The sequence below is a fragment of the Hesperophylax consimilis genome, chromosome 13 (genome assembly GCF_061612785.1).
Source record: "Hesperophylax consimilis isolate HC1 chromosome 13, BYU_Hcon_1.0, whole genome shotgun sequence".
In the NCBI taxonomy this organism is placed as follows: Eukaryota; Metazoa; Arthropoda; class Insecta; order Trichoptera; family Limnephilidae; genus Hesperophylax; species Hesperophylax consimilis.
In genome coordinates this window covers 25741671-25756057 of record NC_142848.1, presented here as the reverse complement: position 1 = coordinate 25756057, position 14387 = coordinate 25741671, and the positions used below count along the sequence as shown (strand labels likewise).

At 35.9% G+C, this 14387-nt stretch overlaps 1 protein-coding gene across 2 annotated transcripts in view; it reads left to right on the top strand.

The window, feature by feature from the left end:
• Window positions 1-14387, top strand: part of LOC149418670 (oxysterol-binding protein-related protein 9) — a 250556-nt gene that overhangs the window by 223052 nt on the left and 13117 nt on the right. For both annotated transcript variants that reach the window (XM_089638914.1, XM_089638916.1), the window contains 6 exons: window positions 3924-4054; window positions 4191-4297; window positions 7081-7166; window positions 9157-9407; window positions 11161-11335; window positions 14159-14381. In XM_089638914.1, the coding sequence (XP_089495040.1) occupies window positions 3924-4054; window positions 4191-4297; window positions 7081-7166; window positions 9157-9407; window positions 11161-11335; window positions 14159-14381 (973 nt within the window). The remainder of the gene's footprint in view (window positions 1-3923; window positions 4055-4190; window positions 4298-7080; window positions 7167-9156; window positions 9408-11160; window positions 11336-14158; window positions 14382-14387) is intronic.

The following is a 14387-nucleotide window of genomic DNA, read 5'->3' as shown; positions in this document are numbered from 1 at the left end:
CCCTAATTGCGTGACTTTTATTTCTGATTTTCGCATCTTTTTAGATATTTTTTTTTTTTGTTACCGAAGTCTAAATTTAACTACTGGAAAATCGTAAAAAAATCATGACACAACCCTTGTAGGCACTTAATCGTGGGCCTAATATTAGTCATACTCCCATAAATAATAATCACTCGTCGCCGCGAGTCACCAAAGATCCCTGTAACTTGATATCTCCTCTCCCATAAGTCATTTCCTTTACTTCCCCATCCCTCCAGTGTTAATTTAATAATGCCACGACGCAATTTCCTGGAAACCTGGAATCAATATTATAATTTCGTTTTCGCGAGGAACTTGGTCATTGATTTGTTTTGCATTATTTCAGTTTATATTGTATTTACTTAATGATAACTTTTTAAGGACGTTTTATTTCACAGAATTTGAACAACTCTTCAAATTTCAATGTTAATTTTCAAGATCTATTCAAATTCTGTTATTATTTCAGTTCTGTGAAGCAACTTGCCCATTATGATGGTTTTTGGAGCCTGGTATACACTTCTACGTGTTGAAAGACATTAAACAGCTGATATTTACCCCTCAGCGAAAGATTTTTTGACCTAACCAATTACAACTTCGGACTCGATTTACTCGAAAACAAAAGCACAAATCCAAAAAAGTTTTATCACAAAATCGACTCCAAATACGATGTAGATACCAGTTTTCCGCTCGTACTAAGAGTTTCCGGACACCGTGTATAACTCAATGGAATTAACAGGCATCCGAGAATGCCCTTCTTTCTTTAGTGGTCACATTTTCGTAACATAGCTTTTATCTGCCGTTTGTGGGTGGCACGCACTGCTATTAAACGCAGCGATTTTGGAAAACGCCAAACCGCGTACAAACACGAAATGCGGCTGTGATTTTTACCTAATTCTATTCAATGGTGGTACTGGCGTTTTAAATTATTCCAACGCCGCGTTTAATCGCAGTGTGTGCGGCCAGTAAATGTTTAACTTTTACGTTCCGCAATTAGGATGGACTCAAACAACACGAAATTAGGATTGTATGCATTTGTGTATATGTATTGCATAGGTAGGTGTAGTGTATTTACTTCCGACAGTGATATCTTTGAAAAACGTCATTGAGAACCAGCTTCTTGTTTTGCTTACGCCTTCTTATTGTTACTAGCGAGAATGGGACAGCAAGTGAATTCTATAATCTTTTTCGCATATTTGAAATACTTTTAAAGTAATGTTCTTTTTATTATTTTATTAATTAACTTTTTTTCCTTTTTCGCTGGAATTTTACTGTTTTACTCAACTCTGGTTGCGATCAGGGCCGTCCCTATTCGCGCGCAATTTGAGCAATCCTCGCGCCAAAGCGCTGATAATACCTAACACATTGTAGTCGGGCGCTTCAAACAATAGAATCTAGCCTATAGCGGGTGTTTTTCGCGATTAGCGCATAAATATATCGCTTTCCTAAAATTGACACAATTTCTAAACCAAATAATATTTTCAATTGAAATTTTCAAAGAAATCATATATGACATTTGATCATCAAAAATAAATTATAATTGCTTTGATTACATCATAATTTCACCACATTTCAAAGCTGAATATAAAAACCTGATATTAATTCAGTAAATAGCATTCAATATTTGAAAATTCCAAGTAAAAGATAACATGTTTATTCGTATCATATTATATGTTATATAATAAATTATATAATAAATAATAATATATATTTGCCATGCCCGCAATATTACAATCGCTGGATGTGTGAAATCTGATCGCGTAAATTGAACAGTGTCGCCTAAGGTCGAAGGCGCACGCTCAATAACTCGTATATGTTTAATTGCTTCTTGTCAAAAAAAAGAGTGTTTTGCGGTTGTCTCGCCTAATTGAAGAGCCCATTCCATTTATGAATCATACTATTTCACGCTGATAACAAACCAGTATAATGCCGTTTCCCGCCAAAAACCGTCAGTCGAAAAAAACGGCATTTGCCGTGTCCCGCAGCTGACCGACAGTCCGCGAAAAACGGCAAAGGCCGTGTCCCGACGACAGTGTGCTAACAGTCTAACACATCGCCCTTTAGATAATTTTTTCATAAAAACGGCTCTACATAAAAATACCAGTCTTCCGAATGTAATTGATTATAGTGATCACCTACCTAGGCGTCTACTGGTTTTGACAAGGGGCGCTAAAATTTTACTCGCGACAGGCGCCGTTTGGCTCCGGGCTGACCCTGATGGCGATACCCACAACAACCAACCCTAATTGTTGAATATGTGTGTTTATAAGAAGTGTTCCTCGCACCGAAGTGGCGATGGAGATGTGTCCCTCTTATAGGCTTGTGCTTTTACGAAGTGTAGATTGCAGAAGTGAAAGACAATAAATAGCTAATAATAATATAATATAATGATTCGACTCCTGTCAGCGAGGTGGTCACGAAGGAGAGAAAGCATTGGGTAAGAACTTCAGATTTTTATGTTGGAATTTATGCATTTTCTAAATAATGTTTTATTTTACTTTATCCGACTGAGAATATTTTTGTTGAATGCTTCGTCTTACCCTAAAATATGCCGGGGTCTATTATTCAGACCATTTTCCAGATGTTCATGAAGATTGTATTTTTGTTTATTTGTAAATCTTTTACCTTCCACTTCATTCTGTACCCAAACCTCTATTGATTGGAGAGAAATATAAAAAAAAAATTGAAATAAAAACTAATTTTCTATTTGAGTCATCCACTGGCAAAACCCAATATGGAAAAATCTGTGGATGTCACGAAAAACTATTTGGAACACTTTGAAAATACATTTTATGCTAAATATCAACATAACTATGCAATATTATTATCGATATATTTAATATTGACTTTGCGAATTTTGTGGATCACGTAAAAGACTTATTTCAACACTATTCCTAAATGAAAGTTACATTTTTGTAAATCAGTCAAATCGCTGTATTTTTCAATTTTTTAATTTTATTTCATGCATATATTATTTTTTAATGTAATTTTATTTTTATTATTTCTTTCCATGTTTCAAAACTGTGTGTCATTAAAATTGTACCACCTACATGTAAAAGCCCTCTGGGCGTTAAATAAATAAATAAATACTCTTTTGATTTTTAACGAAAAATATTACATCACAAATTATCAGAGATGGTTTTGCAAGTCGACGACTTATTTGTTTTAATTTTTAATCAAGTTTGTCCCAACTGTCAGAGCCAGTGAGACTATGGCTTCCCCAATTGGGTTTTTTTGCGAAAGTGGTGGTCAGAATTATTTCATTGACGAAATATTCCCCTTTTTATTATTTATAGATCGTATTTTCTCCATTATTGTTCATGATTCTCTTTATTTATTTTATTTTTCATATACTTATCTTCTGCGATGATCCTTTTTTTTCTTGTCACTCTTAACCGATGATATATTATATAAATATTTGATCTTGGTGCTGACATATGTTGTCCATCTCACCAGGTGTGGAACACTTGTGTTGAGATGGCAATTTACAGTAGTGATTTTTCATATACTTATCTTCTGCGATGATCCTTTTTTTTCTTGTCACTCTTAACCGACGATATATTATACAAATATTTGATATTGGTGCTGACATTAGTTGTCCATCTCACCAGGTGTGGAACACTTGTGTTGAGATGGCAATTTATAGTAGTGGTTGTTCATCTAGGAAAGCTAGATTTATGTTCCATAAAAAAGACAGGTAGATTACATTTTACAAGTGTTTTAAAAATGAAACCATTTTCAAAATATTGAAAGGAATTTAAATCAGTTGAATTTATGTAAAAAAAATAAGGTATGATGTTAGAATTAAAAAATTAAGAAGAATACGCCTACTATCTAGTGCCATATTTGAGTATTATTTCAAAGTATATATGTATAACTAATGAATGTATGTTATATGTTTGTTCCAGTGGCGGGCGGCAGAACCCCGCCGTGGTGGAGGAGCAGTCTCCCGCTCCCGCCGGCCCCCCCGCCTCGCCTTCGGCCACCACCTCCATCACCACCCTGCCCAGGAACAAGGATGGCTCCATTGACTATGACGGTATACTATTTTTTCTCAAATTACTTCTTCTTTTAGTTTTTCAAATCACTAGTGAAATACCAGGTGAGCAAGCTGCCTATTGTTACTGTAGGGCTTATATAGATACCCCTAAATGGTGTTTTGTGTTATATTCCAGCCCTCTACGAGTGTGACAGTGACAGTGACATTGGGTCCATGGAGACGCATGGCTCTGTCATCACACATCTCCTGTCACAGGTCAAGATTGGAATGGACCTCACCAAGGTTTGTACTAAAACAGTCTTTATTTGTAGTCAGTATTTATTTATCCTTTGCCCTCATTTTCAACCAGTGACTTCAAATTCTGTTCTTTTGGGTACATTGGACCATTTTTCAGGCAAATGACACATTATTTGTTTATTGGCTTTAACAGTCTATTCACCTATAAGAAACACTTACTGCACTTATACGAATACTGCATATCATCTAAAAATCTAGTCTGGTTGTGAAGAAGTTGTCCAGCGATAGACCTCCAAATGATAGACTTGTCCTAACATAAAATGTGGGTATCATTTCGACGAGCTGGAGGCAAACCACATTACCTTATTTTTAGCATCAGGAAGGTTGGAGAATTCTTTGAATAAACTAACAGATCAGTCTCATGTTGACAACCGAAAAGCACACAGTGAAATACGCAGACCCTACGCAGAAAAGCATACCTACAATGAAATAAGCAGACCCTGCACAGAAAAGTACACAGTGAAATAAGCAGACCCTGCGCCGAAAAGCACACAGTGGAATAAGCAGACCATGCGCCGAAAAGCACACAGTGAAACAAGCAGACCCTACGCAGAAAAGCACACAATGAAATAAGCAGACCCTGCGCAGAAAAGCACACAATGAAATAAGCAGACCCTGCGCAGAAAAGCACACAGTGAAATAAGCAGACCCTGTTCAGAAAAGCACACAGTCAAATAAGCAGACCCTGCGCAGAAAAGCACACAATCAAATAAGCAGACCCTGCGCAGAAAAGCACACAGTGAAATAAGCAGACCCTGTTCAGAAAAGCACACAGTCAAATAAGCAGACCCTGCGCAGAAAAGCACACAATCAAATAAGCAGACTCTACGCAGAAAAGTGCATAGTGAAATAAGCAGACTCTACGCAGAAAAGCGCATAGATTTTAACCAAACGTCTTCGAATTAGTTACGCATTTTTTAACAGATTTGTATAATTTTAATGTTAATGTTAACAACATAACTTAATAACGATGTCAGATAGGCGGATCATCTCTGACCTTGTACTTTTAAATAAAATGATTAATAATTGCACTGACAACCCTGAAATTCTCGCCAAAATAAAATTTTACATACCGACTAGAAATACGAGGCAAAGTGCTACATTTTTCTGTGACAATTTTAAAACCAACTTTGAAGTTCATACACCTATAAATAGACTACATCATTTTGGCAATAAATTTGGGAATATTGTAGACATGTTTAAAGATTCCGTATTAGTTATAAAACGAAATCTTTTTAATCACTTTACTGAGATGTATAAATTCACAACTCTGTAGTGAATACACTTTTGTTTTTATATTTTTATGTTCCTTAACCCTTTGCACTCCTAATTTTTTTTTTAATTACCTACTACCAACTCCTTAATTAATTTACAAAAAAGGGATAAAAAGTGGCCTCAATAAAAAGTTAAACAAAAAATTTTAAAATATGTAATTTTTATTACTCTTTCTTTACATAGAGTACAAAAAACATAGAAATATATAAAATTAACAACTTAATATGCCCTTATTCACTTAAACTTTTTCAGTGTGTGGTATTTCTTGAAACATTCTCCTGGATGGAGGCCAGGTTTCCTATCACAAGTTTCACAATAGAACGTTGTTTCTTTTCTCCCTCCCCGAATTTTCCGATTGGAACACATCATGGAAGGAGGAACATCTCTGTCATTTTCAAGTAAACGAAGTTCACTGTCTATTTCAAGCATGTATTGGCCATCACCACTTTCATATTCATTGATCACAGATTGTTTTTTTTTTATCCAGGGCATTTTTATTTTATTCAAGGTATATAATAAAGCACGTTAAATTATTACTAACAAATCACTAATTATGAAGAAAAAGAAATGTAAAACTATATTTTCACCTAATTACTGAGTATTATTTTCAAGACCGAACGACACATGTGCTTTCTCGGCCACGAAATATTTGCTACTAAAAACAGTAAAAACAAATGTAAATACACAAACAGAACAAAATATTATGTGATAACAAGTGAATAGGTATAAGAATCCTTTGTTATGCGTTGGGAGAAATCCCTCAGCGCTTCCTATTGTTACGCAGGTAGACAGGCAAGTACCTACCTACTTACATGCGTCGCAACCAAATAACTGCGCAGTGCATTTACAAGGTTAAAAATAATACGATTTTAAAAATTATCTAAAAGGCGAAACTTGACGAGATATATGTATTTTGCGTATTCGGAATATTCAGAATGAGATATAAAGTGTTTAAAAGAAAAAAAAATACATTTGATAATTTAAATTATTTTTCGAAATTGCGTTACTATAATGTCGAGTATGACTCGACATAGGAGTTGGTGTAAGAAATATAATGTCGAGCCACACTCGACAAAGGAGTGGTATAAGTTAATACATATTTAGCTTTCGGTAATCCACACTATTAATTTGAATTTACCTTAATTTAGTCAAAAATTATTATTTATTGTAAACTATGTAACACAACTGTATTACTTGTTAACTACTTTTGTAAAAGCCCATTAGGGCGTAAATAAATAAATAATGTGTCCAGCCAATTTTGAAGAGCAGCCACCTTACAAAAGGAGGATCCTCTTAATTTTTTGGTTGAAGCCCGAAAATAATGAAGATTTGGAGAATAGACCGAATGCGGAATACTTCCTGACTTTCTTTTTGTAATCCCTTCTTTTCCACAATCAATTTTGACATCATACCGTGCTGCCCATGCAATTTGTTACAATCACCTTACCCAGACTGATATTCTTATAGTATGTAATAATAATTCTGTATTTTAGGTTGTTCTTCCGACATTCATCTTGGAAAGAAGATCGTTACTGGAGATGTATGCAGATTACTTTGCTCATCCCGATCAGTTCCTTAGGTAAGTTTACAGTCATATCCCATAGTACCGTAGAGTAAAGAATGTACAGGGTTTTCCAATAAGAGGTGTTATTTTGAATAGCCCGCTATTTCGGTAGATGTTACTTTTGAAGCTGTCATTTTTTGACTTTTGACAAGTAGAAACTACGCCATTAATAAAAATGTAACGATACTCGCTTCAACAACGCATTGAAATTATTAAAATTCACTTGAGTGAATCAAATGCAAATCATCTTGAGTGATGAGGCCGATTTCCATCTCGGTGGTTTCGTCAACAAGCAAAATTGTCGCATCTGGGGCTCGGAAAACCCAAGAGTTATTGTTGAAAAGCCTCTCTATCCTCAACGTGTGACTTTTTGGTGCGGTTTATGGTCCGGCGGAGTCATTGGACCTTACTTTTTCGAAAATGAGGCTGGAGCAACAGTTACAGTGAATGGATTGCGCTATCGAGAGATGATTAATGATTTTTTATGGCCGAAATTGGATGGTATTGATCTGGATAACGTTTACTTTCAACAAGACGGCGCTATGTGCCACACAAGCAACGAAACCATTGATCTTTTACGATTGAATATCAAAATAACACCTCTTATTGGAAAACCCTGTACTTAGAAGATGTGTGAATATTATGATTTTTTGTTTTTATTTTTACATTAACTCCACACAGGATGCACTGAGGAAAATAATTTCCCTCAGGGCCTATGTCATCTTTGAGGATATTGTGTGGAGGATCTTTTTAAGGAAATGAAGGAGAGAAAGTTCTGGGAAGAAAAAAGGTATGAGGGGTGGGTAGAAATCTAGGGGATCAGTATGTCCAGGAGTGACGGACGTATGATCTATCCTCCCCGCTGTGACGCAAGGCGATAGGTCAAGAGCGACTAGTTGGAGAGGTCAAAGGGTCTCCCCAAACCAGCCTCTCCCGATTCGGCACACCACGCAGCTGGCGGGCAGGTGCATCCTGTACACACCTCACCCGATGAACCCGAACATCCCTGTTTAATCACCGGCCGTAGCGAACCACTTGGGGTAACCTATGGCAGAGTTTTTGGCTATCCAATAAATGCTTCCCGGGGCGGCGGTACCTAAACCCGCTTTCCAAATTGAAAGATTAGAGAAATGGGACAACTTAAGAGTGACGTTGTGACGCCAGTCTATTGATGAATGTTTCAGGTAGTCCAGAGGTACATTTGCGCAACAAAAGTTTCTCTTCATAATTTAAATTTTATACTAACAAAAGTACCCTTTTGAAAAATCTTTTTTTATTTACTAATAATTTTATGCTATTGAATGTAGTGTATTATCTAATGTAGTATATAAAATTTCTATTATTAATGTAAAAATAATAGTGGTTTAATAAAATAATATTGATCATTGAAGAAGAAGGTAATTTTAATAAATATAAATGAAACAGAACAAAACAAAACACAGAATATAAAAAGGTAATGGTCGCAACAACTGAGAATCGAACCCAGGATTACCGGGACAATGCCTCAACCCACTCGACCATTTTTTTTGTACATCTTTGTCAATCTCATATTTCAAATTCAGAATTAAAAATATTATATTCAACTAATTTTTGGCTGCTATCTTTTTTTAATAATTAAAAAGTTCTAATAAATTTATTTTTAAACTAGAATTCCTTTTTTATTTTCTGTGTCTTGTTCTGTTTCATGTTTCGTTTAGATTTATTAGTATTATCTTCTTCTTTAGGGATTAATATTACATTGATGGGTTTAAACTTCAAAAGTTTTTATAAAATTGAAAATATTATTATTGTGTTGTTCTGAACCTATGAATATGACATTTTTAAGAATTTTGTTTACGATGCATGACATTTTTGTGTTCACCCTGAGGCCACTACCTCTCATTGGATCGCCCACTTTGTGAATCACTGAACAACTCAGTCAATATCACTCTGTTAGCCAGTTCCGTATAAAGTTATATCCTTAAAGAAAATGTATCTCATTGGTTTTTGTTGTTATTAATTTCAGGATAGCAGACATGCCCACCCCGCGCGACCGCATGGTGCAGGTTGTCCGCTGGTACCTGAGTTCGTACCATGCGGGGCGCAAGTCGGCCGTAGCCAAAAAGCCCTACAACCCTGTGCTGGGGGAGGTGTTCCGCTGCCACTGGCAAGCGCCCCAGAACACCGCGGAGGCTCCCGTCACTGATGGGCCCGTGCCCTGGTGCGGGCCCAACCAACTCACCTTTGTGGCGGAGCAGGTGTCCCACCATCCGCCCAGTAAGTGGCACCCTAGCATCGCTCATCTTAGTGTCATCTGGAAGTTATCTGATATCAATTGGATATGTGTTTTAGACGCGGAGTTGGCTTAACTTTCAGCTTATCAATATGGTCGATAATGGATAAATTCAGCTCAATAGAAGAATGCTGCACAGAAAAAGCTGTACAATATCTTGAATACAGAGCTCAGAGTGTTTCCTGCTTTACGTTTAACAAGTTAATTGCCAACTCCGCTATCTGGTGGTGTTTGAATGTTTCGAAAAACTCTGCACCCGCCCATTGGTGTGTGCGTAAATATAACTTTCATTGCTCAGTGTTCATCTTGCAACTGTCGCAACTTGCTTTTCTATGCTGGCCTTGTCCTCGAATGAATCAAAAATTGTTTTCCGCTGGTGGTTTTTGACTACTTACTCTAGTTTAAAAGTTATGTCATGTTCAATATGGGTTTTTTTCAGCTTTCCAAGTTTGCATATCGGAGTTGGCAATGCTTTCGCAGAAATAGTAGATTTTTTCAACTGTCCGAAATATTTTTACGAAAAGGATTTAATAGCATACCTCTTAATAATAAATAATATTAATATATTCTGTATCACTCTTTGGTTCTGCATCTTCAAAAAGTATAAAACAAATATGATTTAAGATTTTCACGGCCAAAAGTATTTTTGCTATTTGTTTTTGGGGTGTTATGCCGTGTTGCGCTAACTCCTTCTTTAGCCAACGTTTCGGACAGCATTGCAGTGTCCATCATCAGGGCAGATGTGTTATTTGATGTTGTGTTAAAATGTGAGCTTATGTATGAGGTTGTGATACCGTGTTGCCAGCTCCAACCCTCTGAGCTAACATTAACGTATCATTTTTTATTTAAAGTGGAAGAAAACCAGAAGGAGTTAGCGCAACACGGCATAACACCCCAAAAACAAATAACAAAAAAAGTATAAAACAAAGTCGCTATCTGCGTCTGTCTGTTTGTGCGCTTAGTTCTTCTAAATCACGCAGCAGATTTTGATAGGATTTTCACTACCATTTAGAGAATATCTCCTGGATGGTTTATATATATAATACACGCACATAATATTTATAGGTAGTGGAGAAAAGTCGATGTTTTGTAATTGAGTCGTAAAAAATAATTTCGTGTGTTTACATTGTTAACGCTGGCTAAACCTTAACCCTTGGGACCTTCTAAGACCCAAACAGTCCCAAATGCCGTGCGCGCATTATACTCTCCTAAGACCATATTTGTCCCAGAACGACCGCACATTATTAAAATGCATATATCTCTCTTCCTCTCATCTAAAAATTAATTATTTCTTTTATGTCAGAAAGAGAACGAAATAGTGCTTGTTATTGTCTTTGAAAAAATGGAAGCTTGTAGAAGGTTCGATCCGTGCAAATCAACAACGTCTCAAGGGTTAAGAGATACATCAAAATAATGTACCACAAAATTGTATATCTTAAAAACGCCTACAAAAAAGTCCACTGGTAAAAGTCTATCTCCTAAGGATAACCCTCAGCAATGCCGGGTAAACGTCAGCTAGTTTAATATGTATTAGGTCAATTCAATTTGTGATTATTCCTGTTTCATTATAATATTATTTCACAAATATGTAAAAGCCCTTACAGGCGTATAATATAGTAAATAAATACTTACATGTTATCATCACTTAAGATATGGAGATTTGAAAGTTAAAATGTGAGATAAAATAAGCCATGTTATATCCCCTGTTATTGTGGTTGATGTTCTTTTTGTTCCCAGTTTCAGCCTTCTACGCTGAGCATGTGAACAAGCGCATATCATTCGACGCCTGGGTGTGGACCAAAAGCAAGTTCCTGGGTCTGTCCATCGGAGTCCACAACATCGGCCGGGGGACGGTCAGCCTGCCCGAGCTGCAGGAAGACTATGTTCTCACATTCCCTAATGGTTATGGAAGGTAAATACTAGGTTTACTACAATATGTACTAAACTACACAATGCTAAATATATCTTCCTTGGTGATCGACACTGTTGGGGCTGTCTGAAACAAACTTTGGTTCAAATATTTGTGGGGAAAATCTGAGAAATCATTTCCAATCATTTATTTTCTTTATAATAATTTATGTCCGTTGACAGCCATATAATCTATTCCTGGATCTCTAACTTTACTATTGATTTAGTAAGACTATCAAAACAGTGAAGCCTGCCTATGAAGTTACTGGTTACATAATATTTCATCAAAATGAAAATTCAACACACCTTTAAAAAGTGACAAACAAAAACTAGGTTTAATAGTTACCTATGTAACCCATTTAACCTAGTTTTTGTTTCATCACTTTTCATGACTTTATATCACTTTTTGGAGGTGTGTTGAATTGTCATTTTGGTGACATACACGGTCACCGAAGTTACCTACATATCCACTCGACGTTTGGTTATATTGATATACATACATATATATATATTTATTTACCATATTATTTAATTAATATCATTCCTTAAAATATTAATATGGAAACATATGAACTGCTTACTGCAGTTTAACACTAATGAATCCCATGTTTTTAGGTTTTATAAATTTGGCACATTTTGACAAGCGATTGGTCAATTATAAATAATCAATTATAAATTATAATCGAGTGACGTTTGCAAAACGTTTTTGCAAACTTCACTCGAGTGGATAAGATATTTATATTATATAGATATTTATAGATATTTTTACTGTCCCTTGAAAATCATTGAATTCTAATAAATAAAAATCTTCCAATAAAATGAAATTTCGGTTAGAGCCAACATGTAGACAATACCATACATCATAAAGTAACATTTTTATTTTTGTCTTTAACTTTTAGTGTGCCAAGAAATCCACTGGATTTTTGACATTTTTACCCGTCACTTGCCTGCGAATCCACCGTAGATTTGCTAGTAGCTCACGGCACTTGCTTCGATTTTATAGTATTTTGTACCTTAAAAAGTGCTCCTAGTATACTTAAACATATTTTATCACTCGGCAAGGAATAATGAATCTTAATATTATTCTATCTTGTCGTTTCGTCACTTGTAAATATATTTATACTATCTGCGAAAAGCGCGTCGCAAAATTTTGTGTCAAATGTCATAATTCCAATTTTCAAAAGTCATAATACTGTTTTCATTTACATGGAAGCCTTATGTGACTTATTATTATTTTAAATAATGCATATTTAGATGGAAAATACAATTGAACTCAAGAACATTCTCATTTTCATTTTATCTTCATTACACAATATTTTTCATTAACGATATTCTTCATTACACAATATTTTTCATTACACAATATTCTTCTTTACACAATATCTTCATTACACAATATTCTTCATTACACAATGTCTTCATTACACAATGTCTTCATTACACAATATTTTTTGTAACATTAGAAAGAAAAAAAAACCATTTCTCTTATAAATAGCTATCCTGTAGAAACGGATTGTCTGGTGATGGTACAATTTACAAAAACATTATTTTGCAAAAATAACAAAGTTATTACGAAAATAGTGTCAGCCAGCATACTGCGGGCGATTGGCATTTTACCTGCGAGAGAATGACATACCAAGGGTCAACTAAACCAATAGAGCTAATACTGAATTTTTTTTTTTACCTTTTTTTGTGATACATTAACAAAAAAAATATTAAAATTTAAAAAAAAATTATTTTGTAATGTGAAACATAAATGTATAAAGTGGACACTTTGACTGATTCTTCAAAACTGCAAATACAGGGGTCCGGCCCCTGGAGTTGTTTTTGCAGTATATCATCATTAACGCTTCTCAGTAAGTTAGTCACATACTGTACTTTTAAAGTTATTTTTTTGTTATAAAATTATATCTAGTATTTAACTCCTTTTTTTAAACCTACACACTATAACAGCCAGGTGGTGTAAATATTACGCTGCGCCTAAGGTCAGTATAGTGAAAAACTTGACTTATTACCTTGGTGTGTGTTTGGTTAAAACGGTATTAAACCAAGCTCTGGGCCGGATTTACCACACCAAAGTTGAACGGGCGTGTATGAATCTAATTAATAAGACTGTAACAATATAAATACTACTTATGTACTAAAATTTGGACTTCACAACATTTGAAACATGTCCTTGAAAAATTGCAAGGTTTTTAGGCATTTGGATATCATTTTATTGTATCATGAGTTAGTTTGATGCTCTGTAGGGAACCCGCTTGCACAGCGTGTCTTTTTTAAATTTAATTAAGGTGAAACCGCACAAGAGTCCCAACTGCTCCCAACCATCTGGAGCCGGTGAGACTATGGAATCCCCAATTTGGGTATGTTGTGAGGCTGAAGGTGGTGGGGAGAAGTAGGAGACGGGGAAAAAGGAAGGTGGTGATGTACCTGGCTATTCAGATCTGGTGACCAAACACGGCCAAAGCCATTTCAAGCAATGTTTCAATTTTGAATGGTAGTCTTACACCAAGGCGATACTGAGAGTATCTTCCACTCTGGAATGTACCGCAAGTATGCTATATAATATTTGAATTGAGTAAATTAGGATACAACACAATTGATACAATAAAATTTACTTGTCTATGCCGGGATTTGAACCCGCGACCTCTGGCTTGCTAGTCGAGAGCCTTACCCCTCGACTACCCGATTAACCCTTTAATTTTGATTTTTCGACTCTACCATCTCTACTACTCTGCTTTCTTGATCATCTTTGATTCTAATCTGGCTGTCCTCACACTGACAATTATAAAAGACAGCGATTACCAAAAAACCTTCTATTTTCCAGATCCATCCTTACAGTGCCGTGGATAGAACTAGGCGGCACTGTGACGGTTGAATGCGCCGCTACCGAGCACAAAGCCACCATCGAGTTCCTGACGAAGCCGTTCTACGGGGGCCGCAAGCACCGCGTGTCTTGCGAACTGTTTGGTCCCGGCGACCGGCGCCCCTTCCTCACCTGCTCGGGCGAGTGGAACTCCCGTATGGAGATGAAGTGGACGGAAACGGGGGTGAGT